The sequence below is a fragment of the Myotis myotis genome, unplaced genomic scaffold (genome assembly GCF_014108235.1).
Source record: "Myotis myotis isolate mMyoMyo1 unplaced genomic scaffold, mMyoMyo1.p scaffold_m19_p_10, whole genome shotgun sequence".
In the NCBI taxonomy this organism is placed as follows: domain Eukaryota; kingdom Metazoa; phylum Chordata; class Mammalia; order Chiroptera; family Vespertilionidae; genus Myotis; species Myotis myotis.
In genome coordinates, this window is record NW_023416314.1 from 79,468,896 (window position 1) to 79,496,842 (window position 27,947).

Here is a 27,947-nt window from a genome sequence, read left to right on the forward strand (position 1 = left end):
AGGGAGCCTGGGTTTGAGTCCCAACTCTGCCACTTCTTCGCTCCGTCTTTGTGCAGTCACCTCGCCCCCTGCGCCTCAGGGTGGCGGCAGGATGGGAGGAGTGAGGGACGCTGTGAGGTTTAAAGGAGATCATGTACGGAAAGCACCTGGGACATCGCCCAGCCCTTGGGAAGGGTTCAGTGTCAGCTGGTGTCCTGTGTCCGCTGACGACATCTGGTCGTCACCTGGACGTGTGGGTCTGTGCATTCTGTGTCCGCCCCTGTGACAGCTGTGTCAAAAGGTGTAGGGCACAGGGCTCCCTGGTGCTAAGGGGAAAGGGTCGGGGGCCCCGGGCGTGGAGAAGAGACCTTCCCCTCCCGGCAGGTGCCACCGGCCTTGCCTGGTGCAGGTCACGGAGGAACAGGCTTGTGCCTGGTGCTGCGGAGGGCGGAGGGCGGGGGGGGGGGGCGCCTGGCCCTCGGTGGGTCCTGGCGAGGGGGGGGCGGGAGGAAATGTGGGAGCCAGGAGCGAGGCCAACTCTCGGAGGAGAGTCGGCACCAGATGGGCTGCAGCCCCTGGGAGCAGCCCCCGGGCTCCCTCCCCCGGTGACGGTGACACATCAGCTCCCACCACAGCGGCATCGGCAGCTGAGAGCGGGGAGGCGGCAGCAAAATAAGAGAAAAGCAATTTGACGTTTCTAATAAAGCGTCGCTCCACTTTGCCAAATTAATTTTGACTCCCATAATTATTTGCTGTAGGAGCGGCCGCGTTCTCCCCACCGCCGCCTAATGAGGTAATTGGGGAATTAGGAATTAATGACTTTAACAGAAGTGACAACTGACTTCACGTCGGAGCAGCTCTGGGGAGCCGCCTCTCCCCCAGAGTGCGGGCTCTGAGCTCGGCTGCCTCCTAGGAAACCCAGGCGTCCCGCCTCCCGGCTGCCCGGCTCGCCCTCCGCTTCTGCTCCCTGACCCCCTCACTGCCCGGATGAGCTCGGGCGGAACCCTCAGAGGCGCCGGGGGCTGCGCTGTGCTGGGCGGTGGAGCTGCTAACAATAGTGCTACAGAGCGTGGCGGCTCCCCGCACGTGCGTGGGAGCAGATGATCTCGTCTCCCGGGGATGTCAGTGGTGGGTGGGTGGGTGGGTGAGGCTTGCTAGTACTCTGTGAGGCAAGGCCAGCCTCAGTTTCCCTGCTTTATTGAGGAGAGATGCTGCATGCGTACAAGTGTGTGTGTGTGTGTGTGTGTGTGTGTGTGTGTGTGGCTTTCCCAGGTTCTAGGAGGAGAACTGGACCCACAGGGGGGGGAAGGGATAGGGCGTAGGTGTCCAAGTGAGCCTGGCTGCACGTCCTGCCCCCCAACTATCCAAACCCCACTCCCCACTCCATCTGTGAGCCACAATCCCCAACCCCAGTACCACCCAGCTGCTGGGTCCCACTGGTGCGGAGGTGGCCGCCGAATGGTCTCTCTTGCCCGGGACACAGGAGTGCGGTGTGCTCGGTGCCCGACTGTGACCCGGTGCCAGTGCTGGTCCTGTGGGGGAGGGGCGTGGGAACACAGGAGGCTCAGGTCAGGGGTGCGGCTGGGAGGGAGGGGAAGGGACCAGGGGCTCCGGTGAAGGCCTCGTGGGCCTTTGTCTGGCGTCTTTAGACACCTTTGGGTTCAAAGGTGGGCCGGCCTCGGCAGCCCCTGGACCACTCCCACCCCCAGCGAAGTGAGCAGTGTCTCCCCGGACTAGTGGGGAGAGCGTTGGCTTTGGAGTCAGACCACCTGGGGTTCCGTCTGGGGTTCCTGCCTTCTGGGCTGTGAGATCTGGGGATGTCACTGAACCTCCCGGAGCCTGTTTCCTCCTCGGTACAATGGGGGTGCTGTGAGCTTCCTCAGAGGGCTGCTGTGGGGATGAAGGGAGCACGCTTTTGGGTTCGGTGACGCCTCCCTCTCACTCAGGCACCCCCGACCGAACTTCCCGGTCTGGAACCCCGGGTGGGCTCCGCAGGCTCCCACGCGGGGCCTCTGGGGCCTGGGCTTGGTCCCAGAGGTGGCTCAGGCCGACTCTACTCCCTTTCTCCAGCCTCAGCCCCTGTCTGTCCCCTGCCTGGCCCTCCCCCCGCCCAGCCCCATCCTCTGCCCACACCCCATGCCGCTCCCCTTTCCTCAGTTAAGTCCAACATGGTTTGTCTCCCTGATCTCTTCCCATGCCTGTCATCCCTCCCCCAAACACGCAGCTCAGACCCCACCTCTGCTCCCCACACCCAAGCCTGACCTCCAGGGGCCCAGATGGCGTGCTGAGGCCCTGGTGCTGATTGCGCTGGAGGGCGGGGGGGCGGGGGGGGGGAGGCTGGAGGCTGGGGGTGGTGGGAGGGGGTCAGACCTTCCCCAGGCAGGGGTGGACTTCCCTGGACTTCTCTGTTGGTTGTGCCTTAGGGAGGCCCCACCCTCTGTGCTCCCACAGATCCCCGTGGTGACCCTGATCGTCCTGCCTGAGGTCTGGGCTAGTGGCCCTTGAACAGAGCAGGTGCCCTGTGCACGTGTGTGAATATTCTGAATAAACTAAAGGCAAGAGGCAGGTGTGGTTGGTGGAGGTCCCCCGGGCCCAGCTGGGCTCTGCACCCCCTCTGGGCAGGGGAGAGCGTCCCGCAAAGGCAGGCCTGGGCGGGTGTACCGTGAAGCCGAGAAGTGCCCTGGCGCCGGGCCAGGGGCGGCCCCAGGCTCCCTCCCAGGCGCTGAGCTCCGCTTTTCCGTCCTCAGGACCAGGGCACCGTGGGGGTGATCTTCAATGTGGGCACCGACGACATTACCATCGACGAGCCCAACGCCATCGTGAGCGACGGCAAATACCACGTGGTGCGGTTCACTAGAAGCGGTGGCAATGCCACCTTGCAGGTGGACAGCTGGCCAGTCAACGAGCGGTACCCGGCAGGTAGGTGGGTGGCCTGGGAGCACGGAGAAGTGTGGTGGGCGGGGCGAGGCAGGCAAGGCAGCCTTTGATAGGAGCACTGCTTGCACTGGGGCGGGGCCACGCGGAGTGTCATCCCGCTGTGGGCGGGGCGAGGCTACAAGAAGGTGTGGCTTGGGGGGGGGGGGGGGGGACCCGGGATGGCGGGGCTAAAGAAAACCAGCGGTTTGGGGAAGGCTGGGCTTTGTAGGGCCTGGGTGAGACGGGGTCCTTGTGGTGTGAGGGAGAGGGCGGAGCTGAGTGGGAGGGCTGCAAGGCCCGGTCCAGTGTGGGGCTGAGGGAGAAGGGACGAGGAGGAAGGGTAGAGGTAGAGAGACAGTTGAGGAAAGGATGAGTTCAGAATTGGGACAGGTGGAAACGAGGAGACAGATGCAGAATCAAGGGGAGAAGATCCGGAAATAGCCCAAAACGCGTCTTCGCAAGTAGGCAGAGCTGTTGTAAGGACCGAACCAAGGAACAAACCGAGGTTTCCACAAAGAGCAAGTCAAGATCCCTATTAGGAAATCTAGGTAAAGGAAGAGAAGTAACCATGGAGACCCACAGAAAAGGAACCCCAGTGGCTCGGGGGGTAAGGGGGAGAGACAGCGAAGAGAGTGAGAAACACGGTCCAGTGCATTCAGCAAACCTTTATTGATGACCTACTAGGCGTCAGGCCCTGCGCCAGGCCCTGGGGACGCAGCGGCGAGGGGACGCAGCCCCGCGTGCAGGGGGGTTGCCGTGTTGGGGGCGGACAGGCGAGCACAGGGATGCAAACTGACCCAGTTCAAGTGTGTGGCGGCTGTGGTGGCTGAGGACAAACCAAGGTCTGAGGGGCACAGAGGAGGGACAGGGATGAGGACATGAAAGAAACGAGGCAGCAGAGGCCCTGCAAGGTACTGAGGGAGGCAGAGGAAGGCCTGGGAGTGCGAGGCGGCCAGCGGAGCCGCGGGGGACAGGGACATAGTCCCCGAGCCACAGCGAAGACCAAGGCCGCTCCCGCGGTGATGCAGAGCGGGACATGCAGACGCTGCCGCACAGACCAGCAGCGCGGGGTGGACAGCCTCGGACGAGAGGAGCAGAGCTCAGTGCGGGGCTAGGGAGGGCGGGGACACGGCGCCACCGCGGGGAGAGCCACAGGGGCGCAGGCGTGGAGATGCGGGCCGAGCGACCTGCAGTCACGCAGGGGGCGCCTGCAGCCTCAGTTCCTCTCTCAGGCAGCAGTGACCGTCGAGGTGGAGGCAGGGCAGCTGCCCCAGGCTGACCTAGAGGGGTGAGGGCAGAAGGACAGTGAGGGGTGCAGGTACGAACCCCCACGGGTCCACTTATGCTGGAAGAAAGATGCCAGTGTCAGCTCACAGCTCACCATCATGCAAGCTTTACCCAAACATGGGGAGCCTCATGGCCACGAATAAATACAGAGGCCGTGGTCACACGGCCAGCCCCTGGCACCTGAGTGACTGCGGATACTCCTACGGTGGCGGATACTCCTACGGTCAGGCCGGCACAAGGGCACACAGCGCTGTGGGGGGCGGGGGACAGCCTGCTCCAAGGCCCTGGGCGAGTGTGAGGTCACTCAGACACACAGCGCTCCTGTGCTAAGTCCCACCCGTGCGCAGACACCACAGGTGTCTGTGTGTGTGTGATCGCCCCGTGGGCATCAGGCTTGTCTCTCTCTGTGTCAGCCACACACACATCAGAGCAGTCTTTGTAGTAGTGAAGACGCAGCCTGTGTGGACAGGGCAGGACGGGGCAGGAAGGCCTCAGCGCAGGGAGTCACGGCTCCGGTCCTGAGCTTCTCCCGCAGAGCCCAGCGGGCCAGGGCCAGGGCCAGGTGGGAGGAGTCGCGCCTGCCCTCCTGGGCTCGGGCCCCTGCCTGAGGGTGGGGGACCCCTCACCTGCAAAGCAGAGTAACCTGAGGGCTGGTGGCTGCCTGTGCGCACGGTGAGCAGATCCCCGTCACAGTGGTCGCCCCGAGCGCACAGCAGGCCGGGTTCGCGTGTGCGCGGCCCACAGCCTGGCCCGGGACGCGGAGGGGGCCCCGAGACCAGCTCAGGGCCCTGGAGGCAGCAGCACCTGCTCCTCCTCCTGGGTCTCCTGCTCACAAGCGCGTGGCCTTGGACGAGCCGTTTGGCCTCTGAATCTCAGGTGCCACCTCTGAAGTGGGCGTCATCCTCCGCACGGCGATGCTGCGAGGACCCTGAGATACGCCCGGAGAGCACTAGGGTGTGAGGCCAGAGGCGGGCTCACCGACAGCTTTTGTTAGGCGTTACTGCTCAGTGAGGCGCACGGATGGTCTTCCTTTCCTCTCGGGACACACAAGGACACAAACATAGACACACAGCCACACACGGGTATCCCAGCACAGGTGGGTCCCTGAATGCCTGCTGCCCTCTGCCCTGCACATGCGCCTCCCCCCCCCCTCCCTGACTCCCGCTGGCCACACCTCCTCTCCTCTCCAGTGTCTCCCTGGGCCCCTCCCGCCCACCCCAGGAGCGATGCCCGTGCCCCTGTGGCAGAGCACACAGCTCTGCTAGTCACCAGCAGCCTCCCCGTGTGGCTGGGGCTCCTGCTGGGCAAGGGCCAGGCCTTCATCTTTCCGTCCCTGATACCCAGCCCAGGACAGAGTGGCACCAAGGGAAGTTTGTTGAGTGACTAAAGGAACGAAGGTCCATTTTTTACTTAAACCTGAGTGACCTGAATATGTAGGGAAGGCAGTGTCTCATTGCCTCATGGTCACCCAGGGGGGCAGCACTGTGCACACGTGGACACGTGGGGTGCTCCTTTGAGGGGGGTGCACTCAGGCAGGCCCAGGCCTAGGTGTTGCTGGGCAGGCGAGCGCAGCTGTGCAGCGGGAGGTGTGGGGAAAGCCTCCACCACCCAGGGTGCAGGTTGCTATACGGCATGTAAGTGGTTTCAATGGGAGGAGCGGCCAGACTCCCAAAGGAAATCATTTCCATTCCCATGGCTGCCGATTGGGATCACCCACAGCCCACGGCGAGCGAGAGCTCACAGAACTCCCAGGCACACTGACAGACGCCCCTCACAGACACACACACACACACACACACACACCCCTTCCTGCCCCAGGGCCTGCAGAATGGTGAGTGGAGAGAGGAGCAGGCGCACAGCCAGGGGACCAGCTGAGGACAGAGAAGGTGCAGGCGAGGGCCTGTGGGGGGCAGCCTGCGGAGAAAGGCCGGAGTGAGCGGCGTCAGGAGGTCAGGAGCGGGCGGGTCGCAGGGCAGAAGGGCCAGGGGACCTGAGCAGAGGAGCCTGAGGGTCTTGGCATGGAGCTGAGGTGCCAGGCAGAGGACTGCAGGTGCCACAGGGCGGAAGCCTGGGTGGGGGAAGGGGGTGGAAGAGGAGGTGAGATGGCAGGAGAGTGGAGAGAAGGGCAGCGGGGTGGGCGGGCTGCCGGGTAGGATCCAGGCATCACGCTGAGGTCACCTCTGGCGGGGGGGGGGGGGGGGGGGGGGGCGGGACCTCAGCGCCTGCAGTGAGAGCAGTGGTGGGCTTGGGCTCCTGGTCGGTGCAGGGGGGTTAGGGTAGAAGCTGGGGGTGGGGTGGGGTGGGGTGGGGGGGAGGGGGGAGGGGGAGATGAAGGGAATGCTGGGATTGAGCAGGAGGGGAATGGGAGCTGAGGCTGGCGTGGAGAAGTGTTTTTTAAATCTCACTGTTAAATGAGTGTGTCGGGCCACCCCCCTAAATGCCGCATAAACCCCTGCTTAACCTGCCCTCCCCGTCTAAACGCCCTCTAAATGCAGTAACCAGCCGGGCCACTGAGGCCTCGCCCCCTGACTTAAACCTGCTAAACGCCCCTCCCACCCGCTGCCCCTCTCTGGGATCGGGAGGGAAGAGGGCCACAGCTTGAGCGCAGATAAACCTGTTTAACCTCTGACCTTTGACCTCCAGCTGCCTTTTCTTTCATCCCCTTTCCTTTTCTTCTTTGTCCTTCCATTTCTTTGGGTCGCTCCTGCCCGCAGGGTGGGCTGGCTCTGGATGGGAGCCTGGGGAGGGGCGGGAGGACCAGGGGCCCATTTCTCCCCCCCCTGCCCCGGGGATGTGGCCGCTTCGCTGAGTCTCTTGAGAAATGCGTGATTACTTTTCTAACGCCTTTGGACTTCGCCGCCTGAGAAACCTACTGTCTTTCTAAACTTTTCCAAGGAAACTTTGATAACGAGCGCCTGGCGATTGCTAGACAGAGAATCCCCTACCGGCTTGGTCGAGTAGTAGATGAGTGGCTGCTCGACAAAGGTAATTAACCAGAATTAATTAATTAATTAATTAATTAACTTTAAAAACACTATCTTAAAGGTGCAGAGCTCTCTCTTCCCCCATCCGAGCCTTCCCCCTCGTCCACCCCGAGTGAAGGGACACTTGTCCCCCCGGGTGGGTGCCCCCTTCTCTCTGCAGTCAAGGGTCTGTCCGGGGAGTGCCGGTTCGGGCAGGGGCGGGGGTTCTCCTCCAAGAGCGCTTGTCCCTCTAGGCCTGGGCTGTGACTCGGTTACCTGTGACGCCTGACCCCCTGGGAAAGCAGGCTGGAGTGCAGGGGAGGGAGGTCAGCGAAGGTTTTCCGAGGGCCAGCTGAGGGCCAGCTGAGGGCCGCCATGAGCGAGGAGCAGGAAGGCTTTGGGGAGCAGGAAGGGCTGATCCTAGGACCCAAAGGAGGGTAGGAAGACTGCCCCAGGGTCATCTGAGGAGGAAAGGAAAGTGGGGGCCTCAGGTCCTACTGGAAAGGCCCCCCAAGAAAGTGGCAGTGGGCCCCTCTCTGCAGTGGACCTGTCGTGGTCCAGAAGGGCCCTCAGAGGTAGTGGAGTTGGGGGGAGAGGAGGGCAGAGGGGCAGGGGGAGCCGTCCCACGGGCGTCCGCACCAGGGGCGTCCGTGTGGAGGCTGCTTTGTCACCGAGGGAAGTTGGGGCCACGGGCAAAGCCATCCCATTCCCTTTGGAGGGGGGCGAGCTCTGTACCTCTAAGGCTAAACTCTAGGGGGGAGCATAACTGTTAAACCTCCATCTAACCAGCTGATAACTGTGCTTTTAAATGTCACTGGGGCCTTCCCCAACTAAACCCCCAAATGTCACTTCCAGCCCCCACACAGCCCGCGGGGACTAAACATGCTGATAACCAGACGCGATAAATCCGAAGCAGGACAAAAAGTTAAAGGGACTGTCACAGGCATCGCTAAAACCTGCAGCCCCAGCCGCACTGACCCTCCAGCGGGGCGAACTTTAACCCTTTGAGGAGTTCATGGCAGGTGGGGCCGAGGGGCCACGTTTGCTAACCTAGTAGCTTCCTCTCCGTTACCACCTCCCTCTCCCGGAATTAGAGGCTAAGGGAGCAGCTTGGGCTGAGGCTGGGACAACTTGTGACCCCAAGGGGTCGGGAGAGCAGGACGGGCCCGGGTGGGGGGATGGTCTCCTGGTCCAGGTGGGGAAGAGCGGGCGATGGGAGCCCACCCCTCCTTCCCCAGTTGCGTGGTCACACCTTCTCTTTAGGCCTCTACCTCCTCTCCTAGCAAGTGAAGGACTGGCTCGATCTAGTGTTTCCCCAGCTGTGGAAGGAGGGCTCACCCTTTGTGTGGCCTTGGGGGAGAGGGTCAAGACTGGCCCTCCCGAGCCTCAGCTCCCTCCCGGGGAGACGGGCCGCCCCCCGCCCCCCGGCCTCCCTCACAGGTGCCTGAGGGTGAGATGCAGCAGGCACAGCAGGTATTGGAGGGGAAGGCTTGGCATCCTTGGAGGGATTATGCTGTCAGCACCTGGCACGTGGTCGGTGCTCAATAAATATTTACTGAATGAATCAGTTTTCAGTTTCAAAATGTGTCCCAGGAAGCACGGGCCCCAGGGGATGCCTCGAGAGAGGAGACTTGCGAGCCGAGCCTGGGAAACGCGAGTCCGCTCTCCCGCTTGGAGGTGAACAGGAACGTGGGTCCCCGAGGGCTCTGCGAAGCCCCATGAGAGAGAAACTGCTGCTTATCTATGCAATACACTTCCCAAGCGTGTCTGCCGGCTGTGGACCCTCCCCTCCCCGTTTTTCTCGTGATTCTTGTGCCTGGGAGGAAGCCCCGGACACGGGGACCCTCCTGGGTCTGGTGTTCCAGTTGCCATCACTGGCGCTCAGCTTCTCGGGGCTCCGGCCCCCCCACTTGTAAGATGGAGGTGCTGCCCCAGGCTGAGTGAGGTGCTGGGCAGTGGGAGGTGCTGCAGGAGGAGGGGCCGAACAGGGGGGCTGAGCAGACACAGCCCCAGCCGGTCTCCGGCCAGAGGCCACACGGGGGTGGGGGGGTGGTGTCCCCGGGCACGCGTGTTTCCACAGGGAGACCGGGTTTCACAAGTTGGACTGTCCTCAGCCCAGGTTTGGGGGCAGGGCGTCAGCACTAACTCTAAACCAGATCGCTAACGAGGCACTAACCAGAGGCTAACAAGGGCTAAGCCAGGTCTTAAACCCCCCAGCGCCAGCAGCCCATGGTCCCGGGAGCCGGGGGCAGCGTCGAGTTCCTCTGCCCCCCTCCCTCCCCAAAATAAGCAAAACCAAAACCGAAGTTAAATCTAAACTTAAACATAATAAATATCTTTTCTAAAAACCAAACCAAAGCAACAAACTCAGAGGGTTAAACCGACCCCCAGATCCATTAAAATCAAAGGAACAGCAGAAGCCCACCCCGGTGGGAGCTTGGAGGGCTAGCCGCTGAGTGAGGAGTGACTTGGAGCTGGAGCGGTTTGCTTTTCTGGCTGTCAGCGAGCGAAGAAAGGTCCCTTTAACGTTTTCCATCTCTGTGCTTGCACGTCCTGGCGGGGAGGCCTCTGCGCTCCAGCGCCCCATCCGGGCGGGGCAGTGGCTGGGCCTGGGGAGGAGAGCGGGAGCCTGGCCAGAGGTCTGCGGGCCTGGCAGTGCCTGGGAGGGCAGAGTGAGGTCCTGGCGGCTTCTGCCACCCTCACGCATCCTCCTCACGCATCTTCCTCATGCACTGTCCAGTCCGCCCTCTGCCCTAACACGCACTTGCACCAACACTGACGCAGTCTGCGGCCTCCTCTGTCTCGGCCTCTGCGCCTCTCTCTGCCGCTTCCAGGGCCTCCGGGCCGGGGCTGGGGCTGGACGCTGGGTGTGGGGCGCTTGGGGAAGCAGAGATGGCAGATGGGGATGGGAGTAGGAGAGGAGAGGAGAGGAGAGGAGAACAGGGGAGAGGGGGATGGGAAGGCCAGGGCATGAGCATGGTGAGGGGGGCGCTGGCTCCCTTCCCAGCCCCTGTGTGCCCTGGACCCTCCCCCCTGGGGTCCCACTGGCTGGGCTGGGGCTGTGGCTGACAAGGACTTTCCCTTTGGTCTCTGCCCTTCCTCGTGTCTCCCTCTCTCCCTTCCCCCACTTGCTGGTTTCCACCTCAACGCCCTTCCCTCCCCTGACTCTTCTCCATTCTCCCTTCCTTTCCTGGTCTCCCCCCACTGCCTGTCCCTCCTCTATCTGTCACCCTTGCCCGCCCCCCCACCCCCACCCCAGGCCGCCAGCTGACCATCTTCAACAGCCAGGCTGCCATCAAGATCGGGGGCCGGGACCAGGGCCGCCCCTTCCAGGGCCAGGTGTCCGGCCTCTACTACAATGGGCTCAAGGTGCTGGCGCTGGCCGCCGAGAGCGACCCCAACGTGCGGACCGAGGGCCACCTGCGCCTGGTGGGGGAGGGGCCGTCCGTGCTGCTCAGTGCGGAGACCACGGCCACCACCCTGCTGGCCGACATGGCCACCACCATCATGGAGACCACCACCACCATGGCCACCACCACCACCCGCCGGGGCCGCTCCCCCACGCTGAGGGACAGCACCACCCAGGTGAGGGCCCCCCCGCCCCCGCTGGCAGACCAGTGGCAGGGCTCTGGGTGGGGCACCCGGGGAGGGTCCGAGGGCCTGGGATCCTTGTGGTGGTGACGGCTCTGGTGAAGCGGCCAAGGTCTCCTTTCATGACGTGTCCTTTGCCCTGGCGACCCCGATGGGGAGGTGCCCACTATTTCTAGGGGACCGTCCCCAGAGCTGAGGGGCGGTTTGGTACCCAGCTAGACCAGGGAAGACTACCCCCACTTAAGAGGGAGGAAGTCTGAACTGGGGGGGAGGGCAGAATGACCCTTCTGCCCATTGGTAATGGAAGCCATGCCCAGTGCTGTGGGCAGCCGGTGGAGACGTGGACCAGATGGCATTGCTCTGGGCACAGAGGTGGCAGCACTAGAGGAATAGTGGTTCACGGGCATGGCAGCCCCTGGAGGCTGGCGCGGGCCCAGAGCGGCCTCTGACTGTTGGAGACCCTGCAGGGGGCATGCAGGTCCGGGCCCTGCTTTCACACATCCTGTGACCCTGGGCCAGCATTGCCTGTCACAGCCTCGCTGCCCTCAGTGGGTGCAGGGGCTTCCCCTCCCAGTGCCCGCCCGCCTGCTCAGGTGCTTGCCCGGGCTAGGTCCTGCCCAGGGGTTTGTCCTCTCTGGTACCTAGAGGAGCAGCAGAAGGGGCTGTGCCTGGGGAATGAGCCCCCCTGGGGCAGGCCTGGTGGCTAACGCCATCCAGCATGTGTGACTCACTGAAGCAGCCGGGGGGCCTGGCCTCGTTGTGGCCGCAAGGATTGTTGGTCCAGGGAGTGCGCGTACCCGGCACGTTGGACCTGGCTTGGTCACCCTGCCCCCTACCCAAGCTGCTCTGTCCCCCGCTGCTGTGGCTTTTGGGCCTCTGGGCCTAGAGGGACCTCTGTCCTCCCAGGCTGAGGCCGGGGTTCCGGCCACATGGGGGCGTGTCCTGCCTTTGGCCTCTGTCCCTGAGGCCTGGGCTCCGTGAGCTCCAGGTCCCACTCAGCCAGTCTGTGCTGCAGGGACCCTGGGACTGGCTGACAGGCTGACCGTCCCTCCGCTCTGCCTTCGTTACCAAGAACACCGAGGGCCCTCGGACGCCAAGCCTTGCCCTAAGGGGTGGGGAGCCCTGGGAGAAAGGCCTTGCTTCCCCCAAGGTTGGGCATCCAACAAGCCCAGTGCCCTCAAACATGGGCCAGAAGAGCCTTCAGATGCAGTTGCAGGGTGATGGGCAGGCCATCACGCAGCAGAGGGGGGACCCTGGGGTCATGGCTGTGGAGAGGGCCCCCAGGGGAGGCTGCCCAGCCCTTGGGTGAAGGCGGCAGTGTCTGAAGATCAGGGGGTGGGGAAGAGGCAGGATCTAACTCCTCCCCTCCCCACCCCAGACTTCTCCCATCCTGACCTTCAGTCAGGCCCTCTCCCCACATCCGGCAGTCTCCCAGGCTCCCTTCCTGCCTGGACCCTGGGTTTCCCTCCCAGGGTCTTTTCCCCAACACCCCCAGAGGGCCCCCCTTACACTCAGTCATCTTGGGGATTCTCTTTCTTTGCAATCAGGAGACAAAATGCTGACAAAGTCGACTCCCGTTGTCATGACAACCACAGCCCTAATTATTGTGTGCAGCCTGGTTCCCCGGCTCAGGGAAGGGGGTTGGGAGAGAGATGAGGGTGATGGGGTTGTCAGGCTGGAGCTAAGGAGCCCCCCAGGCCCTGCTCCCCCTCTCGGCCCCTGCTGGCCTCCAGAGGCCCCTGATGGTGGGGGACCTTGCCCGAGCCCTGAGGTCCCAGGTGTGTCCAGTCTCCCCAGATGCCCCAGGAGCTGAGGGGAGCCACTGCAGGGCGTGCTGTTTACTCTCCCTTTGCAACGAGGGAAAAGAAGGCCCAGGTTACCCAAGTGATGACAGAGCTGGGCACGGACCAGGGTGTGGTCTCAGCCCAGGGCCCCTAACCATGTGCCATCCTATACCTCAAGAGGTGGGGGTCTGCTGACCCACCTGTACCCCTCTTCTTTCCCCCACCCCTCCTCTCACCCCCAGAACACAGATGACCTCCTGGTGGCCTCGGCTGAGTGTCCGAGCGATGACGAGGACCTGGAGGAGTGTGAGCCCAGCACTGGTGAGTGCCTTTCCCCCCTCCCCTGCCCCGGGCCCACTGTGACAGTGACGGGAGGGGGGCGACTGTCCCTGCCACCTGGCCAAGCCCAAGGGGCCTGCTGCCAGCCCTTAGCTTTCCCTGATAGCTCCTTCCCTACTGCCCCCCCCCCCCCGCCCCCCAGGTCCCTCAAGTGCCCTCCGGTGAGGCAGTTGGTGTTTGGTGCCCCAGCCCTCAGAGGTAGCGGGGTCCTTAGCTTGGGGTCTGGGGTTGAGAGCCAAGGGAGGCTGGGAGGGAAAGAGGGAGACCTTTCCCTAGAAAGTTGAGTGACTGCAGCTCCCATGAGCCCTGGGGGAGAGGGGATGGGGAATGCAGGTTTAAGAACTACAACTCCCATCAGCTCTTGGGTCCAGAACTGCAACTCCCATCAGTCCCTGAGCCTGGTGTTCTCTTGGTCACTAGTAGAGGAGGTCGCTGCTAGATCCTGAAGCTTCCTCATGCTCAGTCTCGGGGGGTGGCAGACATTCTGCCAGGGCTGCCAAGCCAAGCCAGGGCAGTAGCTGGATAGGAGGGCGGGGCTGGGAGGGAAGGCTTCCCGGGGGTGGCTGTCCAGCCTCTGCTTGCTCCTTCCAGCGCAGCCCCAGAGAGAGACCAGATTGGCAAAGCAAGGGTGGGCCTTGAGTGCCGACTGAGAACTGTGGGGCGGGGAGTGGCACAGGGGGTGCAAGGGCTGCTCACCTGAGCAGGTGGAGGGTGGCTGAGGAGCCGAGGTCCTGGTGCCTGAGGCTGAGGGTGGGAAAGGGGGAGGGACCAGATTTCCCATCCGGAGCAGGGGCCCGTGCAGCCTGGCCCAGCCCACGGAGCATGCATCCCCTGCTTAGGTTTCCAGAGGCGTCTCCCCATGGCCTTCCAGCAGCTGGCACCTGGGCTGCTGGTACCGGGAGGCTGGAGGCTGGGCAGGTACATGCAGGCTCAGGGAGGTGATGTGGTCAGCCGAGGTGGACAGATGGGCCCTGGGGGTCTGCCAGCCCCAGAAGAGATGCTCACATGGAGGCTGAGCTACAACCACGGAAGGGGTATGGGTGGGGCCTTGTGGCAGTGGCTCAGCTTTTGGAGACCAAAGGTGGGGTTCTGGGGTGCAGGCCTTCACGCCCAGAGGCTGAGGCCCAACTGCCCTCTATGTCCCCCTGTAGACCAAAGCTGAGGGCATCTTTCTAGTGGCCCTGGGCCCCACGGCACTTGGGGAGCCCCAGGTTGCTGGGCTGCAAAGGCTCCCCATGTGCAGCCAAGGGCCTGTGCTCTTGGAGCAGACGCCCTTCGCCCTCCGCCCTCCGCTGTGGAGTCCGCTCTGTGGGGCTGCTCCCTCCCTCGCACCCTCACACTGCACGTAGCGTTGGCATCGGGCAGCGGGAGCCCAGCACCCCTCCTCCACTGGCTTTATCCCTCCGACTCGTCACTCCCTGAGGTTTCCTGGTGGTGCCCGTGCCTCCGTGATGGTGACGGATGGTCCATGAGAGCCCTGGGGTAGGGCTCTGGGGTGCAGGGCTGCACTTGGCCCCACCTCGCGTGTTTGCACACGTGCGCTGTGTCCACACTCTGGGATGGGGACTGCCAGGGTGAGAGGAGGTGTCCAGGACCCCACAGAGGAGTGAGGACCGGGTGGCCACCACGCAGAGACAGGCTCCCTGGGCCACACCAGGGCCACACACTGTCCACCGAGGTCCTAGCTTCCCAGCCCCAGCCCGACGAGTCTTCGAGGGGCCTGGTGTGATGCTGAGGGTGCAGGTGGCTGTGCTGGGAGGAGGGGATGAGGAAGGGCTGAGGGGACTGCACTGATTGCTGACAGCTCTGCCTGGGAAAAGGACTGCGTACGTGGTGGAGGTGAAAGGAATAGAAGTCAGCAGGTAGGGGGAGGGTGGTGGGCTAGCCTGGCTCCCAGCTTTAAAGTAAGAGAGAGAAGACAGAATGCACGCTGAGCCCCCGGAGGAAACCCACAGAAGCCACAGGCTCCCCAGACACGTGTCACCCACCTGCACTTGAAATGCTTCAGGTTGGACTCTTGTCATCCTGATGGGGGGCCAGGCAAGGACCAGGACAACTGCAGGGTTCCCCAGGCGGATCCAGATCAGGCCGCCCACTGCAGGCCTTTGCTCTGGCACAGGACCAGGCCTCCTTGGGTCCGAGGTCAGCATTGGAGGTGGAGGCGGCCTGCGGGAGACTGTGGCTGCCAGGGGCTGAGCCCAGGATGTTTGCACCCCTTCCGCCTGTCAGATCCTCCTCTCTGGGTCCAGGTGTGAAGCCCAGGATCATCCCCGCTCATCTTTCCACCCTTTCCCATGACCTGAGCCTGCACAGACCCCAGGCTCCATGGCCCCTCCCCCAGCTGGGTGAGACCATCACCTAACACGGTCATTTTACCTAACGTTGGCAGCCCTGTCACAAAGGGTATTGCTTGCTGGACGCAGTGTTTACATTCTTTGCGTGGGCGTGCCTTCGGATGCACTCACAGTGGGTAACGGACCCACCGCCCCGCACTGTCTCAGCGCCTGACCCACACACTGCTGCGGGCCTGGCCCCTGTAGGGATCTCAGTTTGCCCGCAGGAAGTGCCTGGCTCACATCCATATGCACGCACAAGTCTGGCCAGAGGCACGCATGAGCACATCCATGCACATGTTTACGGACCTACCAGTAAGCTCACATGTGTCCACTTCCACAGGTACATGCATGTGTTCAAAACTAGAAGAGCACATGCCATTTGTACCCAGATCAACAGAGGCACACACATGTACTCAGCTACAGTCTTGCACATGTGTGCTTAGAGCTCCAAATATATGTACACATAGGTGTGGACTCACAGATGCCCACCTGCTCAGACCCACAGTTTCATACCCAGGGGCTCAGCCACACAAAGATACACATGCGGCGTGTCTTGAATGCACCACAGCACTTGCATGTGCTCAGAGCTGCACATACATGTGCAGACCCACTGTGGCATGCTCGCGCACACATCTGTCGAGGCATGCACAATTCCTCATGCATATTCGGAGCACATGAGTGTACATGTACGAATGAGCTGTTAGTCTGAGCTGAGGTGAGCCTCTCAGGCTCTCTCCTGGCCAGTGGGGGAGGGGTGCTGGTCTGTAAGAACAAAAGTGTGCAAGGACATGGATCCCTGGATCTGGGCACACGGAGCCTCCCTGGAATGTGCACACGTTACCTCGTGGTCACCGTACGGGTGCGTTTGTGTGCACACAGACACGCCCTGTGGGAATGAGTGCACATGCTAGATCTATAGGAGCACTCGCATATTTCAGACACGATGCTCTTGTATGTTCAGGCCTGAGCATGTACACACATGTACGTGCTCAGAGCCATCGAGGCACATACATATACATGTCCTCAGATTCACAGAATTCCATATCCATGCTCAGCTCACAGGTGCACACATGTGCTCAGACCTTTACGATCCTACACACACACAGACTTCCAACTGCTCACAGAGGTTTTAGAATTGCAGGTGCATGGATGCATGTTCAGAACAGCTACACACACAGTGTGCTCAGACCCGCCCAGGTACAGGTGCACACGTGCACAAACATGCAGGAATTCGGGCTCACGGAAGTGTACATTTTAGCTCCTCCCAAGTACACACTTGTGCTCAGACCCTCAAAGGGATGCTCTCAGGTGCCTACATGTGCACTCATTCCCACAGAGCGTGTCTGTGTGCACACAAATGCACCTGTACGGTGACCACGAGGTAACGTGTGCACATTCCAGGGAGGCTCTGTGTGCCCAGATCCAGGGATCCATGTCCTTGCACACTTTCGTTCTGACTTACAGACTGGCACCCCTCCCCCACTGGCCAGGAGAGAGCCTAAGAGGCTCACCTCAGCTCAGACTAACAGCTCATTCATACATGTACACTCATGTGTTCAGAGACACACACACATGCTCAGCCCCTCAAGGCATGCATACACGTGCCAAGTCCCACAGTGATGCACACATGCACACTCACACTGGTCTACATTGGCCCACACAGCTCCTATTGCACTTAAGCCGTGCAGCTGCGTAGGGAGGGGTATGCACATATTCTCAGACTCACACTGAGTTCAGATCCACGCAGGCACAGATGTGTTCGGACCCCGAGTGTCTTAAGGTAACACTAGTTCTATAACAGGTGCGCTGCACAACATCCGTGGTGTAACACAGATTTATTTCCCCGTCACGTGAAGTTATGCACAAGTGTCCCTGTGTGCGGGCAGCTCTTCCCCAAGTGCGGACGCAGGGCCCAGGCTCCTTCCGTCTTGAAGCTGCTCCATCTTCACGGGGTGGCTTCCGAGTGTGGGAGGCTCGCGAAGGGGCGGGTTTGTGGGCCAGGCCTGCGCGGGAGGTGCACTTCGCTCCTGCCGATTCTGCCGTTTGGAGCTGTCACATGGCACAACCTACCTTCCAGGAAGGCCGGGAGGTGTGGCCTTGCTGTGCCCCCAGGAGGAAGCAGACACATAGAGTGACCAGCTAGTGACGTATTTGCTGCGTCTGGTTGTCAGGTCACCAATGATCCATTCCATTCTTCCCACCCACAGAGCACACCCACCCCTCCCCAAGGGGGACACTGAAAACCCACCCACTTAGGGCTGTGACCTCAAAGGTGAGGATGTCGGGGAGGTGGCCGCCCACTCCATGGGGTACTGGCCTGGCTCCTCAGCACACATGTGGGGTCTGGCACCCACGAACTAACTGATCTCACAGCCCAGCACACACCCAGAATACAGTGGTGGCCAGAGCCCCCACCGTCAACCTCCCACTCCAAAAGGGCAGTGGGAGGCGGCGGCGCCTGGCGCCTGGCTCCCGGCTCCCGGCTCCCGGCCCAAAGAGGTCCACCAGCACAGAGCACAGGGCAGCGCCTGCGGTGGGCAGGGTTGTCCTTAAACCCCCCTCTGCTGCTGGGAGAAACGCCCTCTCTGGGGCCCTGGCGCTCCCCCTGGAAGGCGCTTCCTGGTCTCCCCTCCCCAGGGCCATCTCTGCAGTGGGTGTCGGAGGAACGTCCTCTGGGGCCTGTAGCGTTGACATCCACTTCCGTCTCCTGCGTGTTTGAAAGACCCCAAAGGTTGTGTTAAGGCTCACAGTGACAGTAACCACACCCAGGGATCCTTCTAGACCAGCGGTTCTCAACCTTCCTAATGCCGCGGCCCTTTAATACAGTTCCTCATGTTGTGGTGACCCCCAATTTCATTGTTACAAATTGAACATAATTAAAGCATAGTGATTCATCACAAAAACAATATGTAATTATATATGTGTTTTCCGATGGTCTTAGGCGACCCCTGTGAAAGGGTCGTTCGACCCCCAAAGGGGTCGTGACCCACAGGTTGGGAACCGCTGTTCTAGACCATTCCCAGCAGCTCACTTCCTGTTCCTCCGCCCAGGCCTGTCTTGACTTAGAGGTGACTGTCTTGAGGGCATTGACTCAGCAGTTGGTGGGAGGCGGCCACCCCGGGCTGGGCCGGGGCCAGGTGGAAGCTCCGGGCTGTGGTCCCCCAAAGCCGGTTTCTATCTTGTCTTACGACTTGGGGTTTGGAAGCAGCGGCTCCTCGGACACTTCAGGCCCCGCATTTCTGGGCCCCTCTCTTCCCTTCATCTCTGCAGCTCCACATTCTTGCCGGACTTTGTCTCCTGCTTGTCTATGTTACAAAAAGCAGGAGGCAAAGGTCGGCAGTCGCCCTGGCTTCTTTCCTGGCGCTGTCCCTGGTGCCTCAGCCTTGGCACGGCCGCCCTCTGGTCATCAGGACGCTGGTGCCACAGCCTTGCAGCCGCGTCACCTGGCTCCTCTGTCCAGGGGCCGCTCCGTGTCCCTGGGTGGTTGCATGAGGGCCGCAGGCTCCGGTGGCACCATTTCTGGGGCAGTGCCTGTGAGAGCAGCATCCTTTTCTGTAACAGGTGCCCTAGGATCTCGGGGGTGTCCCACTCCGACAAGGGAAGCTTCTATGCAGGGGAAGCCCCGGGCGCCTGACCAGTAGGCTCTGCCTCAAGGGCGCTTTGCGAATCCAGCCTCCTTCCATGTGGGGGCTCCCCGTTTTCAACAGGTGGTCGCAGGGTCCCGGGAAGGAGGGGAAAGGCGTAGAGGGTCACGCACAGGAGGCTCTCGCGGGCAGGTACTGCCACTGCTCAGTCACACGGCCACACCTAAGTGCGAGGGAATCTGGGAGGTTACTCTCGCTACCCAGCGGACGGGGAAAATGAGTTTGGGGAAAGAGGTGACCCTGGAAGCACAGGGCGTGTGCGCAGACCCGCGGGGCACGTCCACGCTTCCACACCTGCGCACACTAGCTCAGGCCAGAGCCAGGGGTTCGCTTATGTACACACACGTCTGTTCAGAGTCAGATTCGCTGACATGCGCACTCACATGCTCAGACCCATCGAGGTTCATGTATGCGCGTGCTCAGAGACACGCCCAGTGCCCAGAAGCAGGCCCTCGGAGGGTGTGTTCCTGCACATGTGCACACAAGCGCCTCCGTCTCTGACCTTGAATCCACCTTGGTGCTTACCCTTGCTGGGCTGGCGTTTCCGGGTGGGGAGGGGCCCTGTCCTTCAGGTCACGGCGCACGGTTACGTGGGTCGCTCTCTGCTGGAAAAGGTGAGTGAGGGCTGAAGTCTAGCCAGCGCCCTGCTTGCCCAGCCGTGGGCCCTGGGCCCGGAGGGCGGGGCTGTGTTCACCAAGAGGACAGGATGCCTTTGTCCAGTTGCACCCGAGATGCTGTTCGCACCTGCAGGCTGTGGCCGGCCAATGGCTGCCTTTTTTCTCATTTGCATCAAATGCCCTGTGGGCTCCTGGCCTTGCCCTCAGCCTGGGCAGGGCACCTGGTGGTTGAGGCCTTAGCCAGCTGATTGCTTGGTTTCTGACATCCAGCCTCAGTTCTAGACACCCCTTTGGGGGTAGGTACATCCTGTTTGGTGGGAGTGGGATTCGTGGGTAGATTCCCAGTCAGGGCTCTTCTGTTCCCTAAAGGCAGCGGGGCTCAGCGAGTGGGCCTGCGACGGGGGGGGGGGGGGGGGGGGGGGGGGGGGGGCTAGGGGAGGAGGTGCCTGGTGATGGCTGGTGGTCTCCTTGCCAGAAGGGAATCCTCTAGCAAGTGGGACTGAAATCCAGTTTCAGAGCAGAGGGGGTGGCATCCGTGGTAAGTGCACCTGCATTTCCCAAATGCCGCAGCTGCCTGGAGGAGGGGAGAGGAGGAGAGGGAAGGGAGGCTGCTGGCGTCCTTACCAGACCCGGGACACCCCACCCAGCGTGCACCCTTGTTGTGGAGCTGCACCCAGGGTCCCAGGCACCAGCATCTTTGTGAGTCTGCACCCCCACATGCCCAGCAGGAGGGGCGGCCTGGGGAGCCCCCAGTTAGACTTCCCCAGTGAGGAGTCTCTGGGAACCCATCCCTCCTGCTAAGTCCTCGCTGGGCAGGCTTGCCTGACGCTCCGGGACCAGCGTACGGCCCAGGAAAGCCCAGTACCCATGTTGTGTGAGACTTGACGGCCCCAGAGCCCAGGCCAGCTTCAGAGCGTCAGGGAAGGGAGGCAGTGTGGGGTCTGATAGCCGTTCTCTTGCTGGGGGTGAGGTGCGGGAGGAAGCGGTGTGGGGCTGGAATCAGATGTGTAGACCACGAGATGGCGGTAACAAGGGTCAGTGTGGCTGGGGGTGTGTGTGGGGGGAAGCAGTGAAGGCAGGACAGCCTCCCGAGATGCTCTCAAAGCCTTGGGCAGATGAAGGCCCTGGAGAAGCCCCCAGGAGAGCAGGGGAGGGGCTGGCACCCAGGTATGGAGGCCAGGGAGCAGATGGGAGTTGAAGGGAAGGGGAAAGAGGTCCGTGTGACTAGGCCTGGGGGCTCTAGAGGCGGCGCAGGGGAACCTGGGAGCCAGTGTGTCCTGAGGACCTAAAACCCAACACGTTGGAGGAGATGGTTGTGAGGCCCCAGGCTGGGCAGGATTTGTCTGTGGCCTGAGGCCTGATGCCCCCGCATACCCTCGTCTAGATGGGGGTGAGAAGGAGGGTAGGGAGCCGTGGCCTGTGCCCTGGTCAGCCTCTAGAGCAGCGGTTCTCAACCTTCCTAATGCCGCGACCCTTTAATACAGCTCCTCATGTTGTGGTGACCCCCAACCATAAAATTATTTTCGTTGCTACTTCATAACTGTAATGTTGCTACTGTTATGAATCGTAATGTAAATATCTGATATGCAGGATGTATTTTCATTGTTACAAATTGAACATAATTAAAGCATAGTGACTCATCACAATATGTAATTATATATGTGCTTTCCGATGGTCTTAAGCGACCCCTGTGAAAAGGGTTGTTTGACCCCCAAAGGGGTTGCGACCCACAGGTTGAGAACCGCTGCTCTAGGGCATGAGGTGTCCCCAGCAAGTACCCCTGATCCTATGCCCTGGGCCTGGCAAGCCTCAATCCTGAAGTTTCCAGGAGCAACTGGTGGTCTAACTTAAGGTCTAAAGTAGGGATGGCTCGGGGTGAGAGCTGGGCCCGCAGGGCAAGGCTCCTGGGTGGGGTGGGGAAACGGTGTTCAGGACCCAGCTGCCCTGGCCAGGGAGCGGGGCTCTTGCCCCCTTCCAGCCTGGCCTGGCTTAGAGGAAATGCTTGATGAACATGCCTTCCCTTCCTGGGCAAGACCACGAGCCCCCTCTCTGGCCAGGCCCAGTGCTGGGTGTCAGGGAGACAGAGGGGCCGGCGGCCTTTCCTGGCAGTGAGTTCAAACCCGGAGGAGGAGGTGATTGGCTGGATTCGCACGATGAGACATCAGCAGGGGAAGGTGTTCTGAACAGAAGGCAAAGGTCAGGAGGGGGCAGGTGGGGTGGGCCAGCGGTGAGGTCCCCACATGCGTTTAGGGTCCATCCAGAGGGGTGCCCTGCCAGCTTCCTTAGAGCTGAGTTTGCCCCTTACCCAGGGACCAGGTGCTGGGCATCCTCTGGGTCTGGGCTCAGACGGGGACGGGAGGACAAATTGCATTCATCTGTCGGCCAGGGCGACTGGGAGCCAGGCCTTGGTCCCACCCTCATTTTATAAACGAGGAAATGGAGCCCACCTCATGCCCTAAGCGTGAAAGGAGCCCACGGCCACGCAGGAATTAACGGCAGAACAGGTCTGCGGCCTCCTAGGTTCAGCCGCCTGGCAGGCTACTCCAGCGCGGAGATGAGCCTGGTCTCCTGCGAGACTCGGCCCTTTCCTGCCTCCCAGAGCCACAGAGGGACTGGGTAGGCCAGTGGTTCGCCGAGCCTCATGCCCACCCCAGGCTCAGCATTCTTCAGGAAAGCCAGGTAGGATGGTCCCAGCTCCACAACACACCTCTGTGCTTGGCTGCGTGTTTCAGTGTGGCCGAGCCCCCGGAGGGCCTGGCGGCCTGGGGCTTCGTAATCTGGGGTGCAGGTGAGCCGCTGCTCAGGGAGGGATTGGAGCTTGGTGAGAAAAGCAGCCCGAGGTACGCAGCAAGACTTCGAGTTCAACGGCAAGATCTTGGTTGCTGTTGGCTAGTGCGGCCGAGGATGGCTCGGCCAGGTGGCTGGAGCTTGTGGTCTGAAGGATCAGCAGAGGTGTGAGCCGCCAGCCGGGCTGCAGAGTGGCAGGCTGGCCTGGCAGCGGAGCCCTAGGGTGCTTCCTACAGGGGTGGAGGGCTTGTGGTGCCATCTGTGAGGAACACACCCGGCAGAGACCAGGGAGAAGCCCTCAGATGGGGCCAGGGCTTGGGCTGTGCTGCAGGGGGGCTGGAGAGAAACACCCAGCACCCCCCCCCCCCCCGCCCCCCAGCCTCCCTGAACCGGCTCCAGCTCCCTTCCACCCAACATTAGCAGATGGCAGCACTTTGGGTTGAGGGGGGGGCCCAGTGGCCTGATGGGAGTTGTAGTTGCTGACCCAGGGGCTGGTGGGAAACGTGGCCCATACCCCTCCAAAAGCTAATGGGAGTTGTAGTTCTCACCCTTTGGGGCTGATGGGAATTGCAGTTTCTGCTCTGGGGTCCCTCTTCATTAGACCTAACCCCCCAAAAGCCCTCCCCAATAGTTCCCTTGGGCCCTATATTAGCAAATGCTTCCTTCCCAGATGGCTGTGTATGTATTCTTTTTCTTTTTTTGCTTTCTTCTTCTTTCCGTTGTTTTATTATTGTTTTAACAATAATAAGAGGGCCAGAGGCGGTCAAGCTCTGGCCAGGTCCTGGCGGCCCATGGGGGTTTGGGGAGGGGGACGGGGGGAGTCAGTGGGGGTCAGAGGTGGAGGGTGAAGAAAGAGAAAGCTGGGAGTTAGGGAAAGCTCAGGAATCGTGTGTCCCTGCCCCGCCCCCATCTCCCTGCCTCCACGTGGCTTCTCACGCCCTTCCCAAGGTCCTACGGGACAAGACCCTCTGCCCAGGCTTCCTCACGGACCTGTCACCTCCCACCTTCAGTTTCTCCTCTGCTCATGGCCTTCCAGGCTCCTTCCCATGCACATCCCCCCATCCTCACACCCTGTAGCAATCCCCACACATGGCCCCCAAAGCCTCCTCCCCAAATCCTCCTTCCCGCTGCCCCCCCACTCAGCCCCCCTCCTGTGCCCCCCCCCCTCCCCGCACGCGGACACCCAGGGGGGTGACAGCCCCTCAGCACCGCTCCGCAGACTTCAGCTTTGTCACTTGAATGCGGGGAGAGGGCACCAGCGAGGGAGGAGAGAGAGTGCAGGAGCCAGGCGCACAGGGAGAGAAGAGCGAGGGAGGGCGACGCCAGGCAGGCAGACAGGAAACGTGGTACGGAAAAGTTGGTTTTCTTATTTTTTTCCGGGAGAACCCGCTTACACAGCTCTGTTTGTAATTTTTTTCTTCATGCTAAAATCACACGGCCTATTTGTTGATGTAAGTTGCCTGAATTCCGTGGTATGCTATCTTCTTTTTTAAAAACAAAAGAAAAAAAACAAAAGCCAAAAAAGAACTATCTAGAAAAAACCCTAAAAGATACTGTCGTTAGGCTTGTTTAAATGCTGCTCTTGTATGTGTTTAAAGTCGTAAGCCAGTAGAGTTTCTTTTCCGTTTCTTTTCGGTTTCCTTTCCTTTCTGTTCCTTTTGGTTTCTTAAGACAATCGAGACCCCGAGGGCCAGAGCCCGGGGTGCCCAGGCACCCGCTGCCGCTTAGAGCGCGGCGGCCGGGCCGAGGGGGACGGATGGGGGTGAGGCTGTTGTTTCTCGCTCTGTGGCGCCGCCCGCGCCCCGGCCCCCGCTGACGCCCCCTCTTCTCTCTTCTCTCTCTTGTTCTAGGAGGAGAGTTAATCTTGCCCATAATCACGGAGGACTCCCTAGACCCCCCTCCCGTGGCCACCCGGTCCCCCTTCGTGCCCCCGCCCCCCACCTTCTACCCCTTCCTCCCGGGCGTGGGCGCCACGCAGGACACCCTGCCCCCGCCCGCCGCCCGCCGCCCGCCCGCGGGGGGCCCCTGCCAGGCCGAGCAGGACGACAGCGACTGCGAGGAGCCCATCGAGGCCTCGGGCTTCGCCTCCGGGGAGGTCTTTGACTCCAGCCTCCCCCCCACGGACGACGAGGACTTTTACACCACCTTCCCCCTGGTCACGGACCGCACCACCCTCCTCGCCCCCCGCAAGCCCGCCCCCCGGCCCAACCTCAGGACAGATGGGGCCACGGGCGCCCCCGGGGTGCTGCTCGCCCCCTCGGCCCCGGCGCCCAACCTGCCGGCGGGCAAGATGAACCACCGAGACCCGCTGCAGCCCCTGCAGGAGAACCCGCCCCCGGGGCCCGGGGCCCCCACGTCCTTCGAGCCGCGGAGGCCCCCGCCCCTGCGCCCCGGCGTGACCGCCGCCCCCGGCTTCCCCCATCTGCCCACAGCCAGCCCCACGGGGCCGGGGGAGCGCGGGCCGGGCGCCGTGGAGGTGATCCGCGAGTCCAGCAGCACCACGGGCATGGTGGTGGGCATCGTGGCGGCCGCGGCGCTCTGCATCCTCATCCTGCTCTACGCCATGTACAAGTACCGCAACCGCGACGAGGGCTCCTACCAGGTGGACCAGAGCCGCAACTACATCAGCAACTCGGCGCAGAGCAACGGCGCGGTGGTGAAGGAGAAGGCGCCCGCCGCGCCCAAGGCGCCCGGCAAGGCCAAGAAGAACAAGGACAAGGAGTACTACGTGTGACCGCCCGCCCGGCGCCTCCGCCCCCGGGGGAGGGTGCGCCCGCCCGGCGCTGCGGCCGCTCCCTGGCTGCCTCAGACTTCTCTCATGAAGAGGAAACGCAAAAAAAGAAAAGGAAAACCCGTGCTCGCCCCTCTCCTCCTGCCGTCCATCCGTCTGTCCGTCCGTCGGGGCGGCGTCAGTCCCGGCGGCTGTCCCTCAGCGCTGCTCCTGGGCAGGGCGGTGCTCACAGCCCCGGGTTGATTTATTTTTTTAAGAGGTAGTTTTATTTTGGTGGGGTTGGGCGGGAAGGAAGGCTGGGGGTTTTGTAAAGTGTCCACTCCTTGTCCTGTTAATTTCCCCAACTTTTCTTTCTCCTCCCTCTGTCCCTCCTGCCTTCCTTCGCTCCCAAGCCCTCCCCCCTGCCCCCCCCCCCCAGGCTTGCAGTGTCTCTCGGCCCCATCCGCCTTCCCATTTCTGTGTGTGTCTGGTTTCTCCCTTCCTTTCCTCCTTTGGGTTTCCAGAGTCGGCGGGAGAAGGGGGGAGGGTGGGCGAGTGGCCCAGCGAGGGAGTGGGGGGCGGGGTGGGGCAGTGGGTGGCCCCCAGCCCGGACTCCGTCGTCCACCTGGGAGAGGTGCCTTCCCGGGCCGCCGGGGAAGGGGCTGGGGCTGGGGCCTGGGAAGGCCTGTTCCGTGTGTGCCGCTGGCGGGCGAGGTGCATCGCGGGGGAAGCTGCTGGAGGAGCAGGTGGGGGGCGGGGGGAGGGAAGGCACATGCAGATATTATATTAAAGACGAATATCCAGATGCCCGAGCAGCAGCCTGGCACCGCCGGGCGCCGGCAGCAGGGGAGAGAGGAGGCAGTGCCCTCCCGCTGCTGGGGTCACTCGTCTGCCCACGGGCTCCCTGCTCCCCCAGTTTTTTTCTCTCTTTGTTAACAAATGTGTCTAAGTCTTGGAAAACACCCCAACCCCGGAAATGTGTGGGAAAAGAAAACAAAAACTTTCCAAATCCGAAGGCCCCGTGCCGTTTGTTGGGGGTGGGGGCTGCTGGGACCTGGCCCTGGCGCCGGGCTGGGACCCGGCCCATACGGGGGCCGTGAGCCTCGGTACCTTACGCAGCTCCCAAACTTTGGGGCCGAGCATGGCGTTGGGCTCCGGGGACAATTTGTCTTTGTCTGCGCAGCTGACGGGCAGGAAGCAGCCCGGATGGTCGCTGGCCCTGGTTGGGTCAGCCCTGGAGGACCTCCGCTCCTCCGAAGGGGGACGAGGCCCCGGGGCCGGGAGCACGGAGTTGCCCCTGGGGTCGCCGCCGCCCCCGGGCAGTGCTGCTCCTGGGTGGGGAGAGCATCCCTGCCTGCTCCAGGGTCTCCAGGTGGGTGAGTCAGTAGCCGGGTCCAGAGCTGCCCCCGGTCCTGCCTGACTGCAAGTCTGCTCCTTCCCAGCCTGAGGGGTCAGGGCCCTGTGCCCACCACAACCTCCGGGGTCCACTCTGACTGGCCGTGGGCACCGCCTGGGCTGCAGAAGGAAGTGGACCCGGCACACCTTAGGGGTTTGCTCCTTCGCGGAGACACTAAATAGGCCCACGGCCCCGACGAGCTGAGACAGCTCTTGGTTTTTGTTGTTTTAGAAAGAGAGGAAGGCAGAGAGGGAGGAACAGCCATTGGTTGGTTCTTGCAGTGCCTGGACCAGGAGTAGAACCGCATCCTTGCACTTTAAGGCGATGCTCTGACCGACTGAGCTCTCCCGCCAGGTCTGTTTGTTAAGCCCCCCGGTTGCGAGGTGGGGTGGCAGGTGAGCCGGGTGGCAGGCACCCTCAGGAGAGCTGTGTGCAGGTGGTGGTGGTGGCCAACCAACCCCTGAACACGAGAGGTGGCTCAGCCACGCTTCCGCCACTCAGGGCGCCTCCCCTTCTGCTTGGGGAGCCTGCCCCTCTCCCGGCTCTGCCTTCTCGCGCCCTTGGCTGGCCATCACCCTTCCCTGCCTGATTCACCCTGTTTCAGCTCTGCTTCTGCCCAGCTCATCTCATGCATTTTCCAGCTCACAGACCTGGTCCATGTTTCAGCTTAGACACCCCCCAGGCCCTTGGGCTCAATCCCTGCTAGAGCCCCACCCCGTTGGCTCAGCTCCACACCCTCCTGGGATGCAGCCTTTGTCCTGGGACCCTCCCCACCATGGGGTGTAGCCTCGGGTCCTGGAGTCCTCCCCGAGTCCTATCAAGGGTAGGAGAGCGGGTCCTCCCCCAGTTGCCTGGGTGTGGGTTCCCATGGCCTTGTCCTCTCCTGGCCTCCTAACGAGCCCCTGCAGGTGGGGGAGGCTCTGGTCCCCCCTTTCCCTCATTGCTCAGTCGGAGCCTGAGGTCAGCATCCCCAAGGCCAGCTCCAGCCCCCTGTGGACGCCTGGCGGAGGCCCTGGCTTGGGACAGTCTTGCCAGGCTGTCCTATCCCCGAGCGGGCGCTGGCCTCGCCCTGGGTCCTCTGCTGCTGCTCTGTCCAAGGGACGGAGACTTCCCCAGGCGCCCCCGCCCGTCACCACCAGCCAAAGAAGAAAGGTGTCCTTGGGTGTCAAGAAGGGAAGGAGCATCCTTACTTCAGAAATTCTAGAACAGCCTGCACAGCCGTCAGAATCGGGGCCAGAGGGGGCCGTGCAGGAGCCGGAGGACTGCGGGCCGAGTGCCCCTCTGCACAGGGAGGCAGAGCTCCCGGCCAGGGGGTGGCTCAAAGGCTTGGCTGTAGGAGGAGAGATTCCCAGACCTGCCGTTGACTCTGTTTACCCATCTGCAGGAGACGGTCCCCTCGGGCTCACCTCCTTGTTCTTGGGCCCCTGGTGTTGGACTTAGCCCCTGGGCCTGAGCTGGGCCTGAGCTGGGCCCTCGGGGTCTGGCTGGCCCGGGGGTGGCAGTTCCTACTCGGGGGGATGTGTCAGGAGAGTCCGCCTGCGGGGGAACAAGGACAGGGTTGGGGGGGGGGGGAGCTAGCCGAAGTCTGGCTGAAGCCG

General features: G+C 62.2%; 1 protein-coding gene across 26 annotated transcripts in view; it reads left to right on the forward strand.

Annotated features, from left to right (window-relative positions):
• The window catches only part of NRXN2 (neurexin 2), a 106,165-nt gene extending 80,204 nt beyond the window's left edge, over nt 1-25,961 (forward strand). For 9 of the 26 annotated variants that reach the window (XM_036326762.1, XM_036326768.1, XM_036326764.1 and 6 more), the window contains 5 exons: nt 2,727-2,898; nt 7,078-7,167; nt 10,405-10,730; nt 12,763-12,841; nt 24,094-25,961. In XM_036326762.1, coding sequence (XP_036182655.1) covers nt 2,727-2,898; nt 7,078-7,167; nt 10,405-10,730; nt 12,763-12,841; nt 24,094-24,977 — 1,551 coding nt within the window. In that variant the 3' untranslated portion in view covers nt 24,978-25,961. The remainder of the gene's footprint in view (nt 1-2,726; nt 2,899-7,077; nt 7,168-10,404; nt 10,731-12,762; nt 12,842-24,093) is intronic. The other 17 variants (XM_036326778.1, XM_036326779.1, XM_036326780.1 and 14 more) reach the window with 11 other exon arrangements.
• Nucleotides 25,962-27,947: the final 1,986 nt, after the last annotated feature.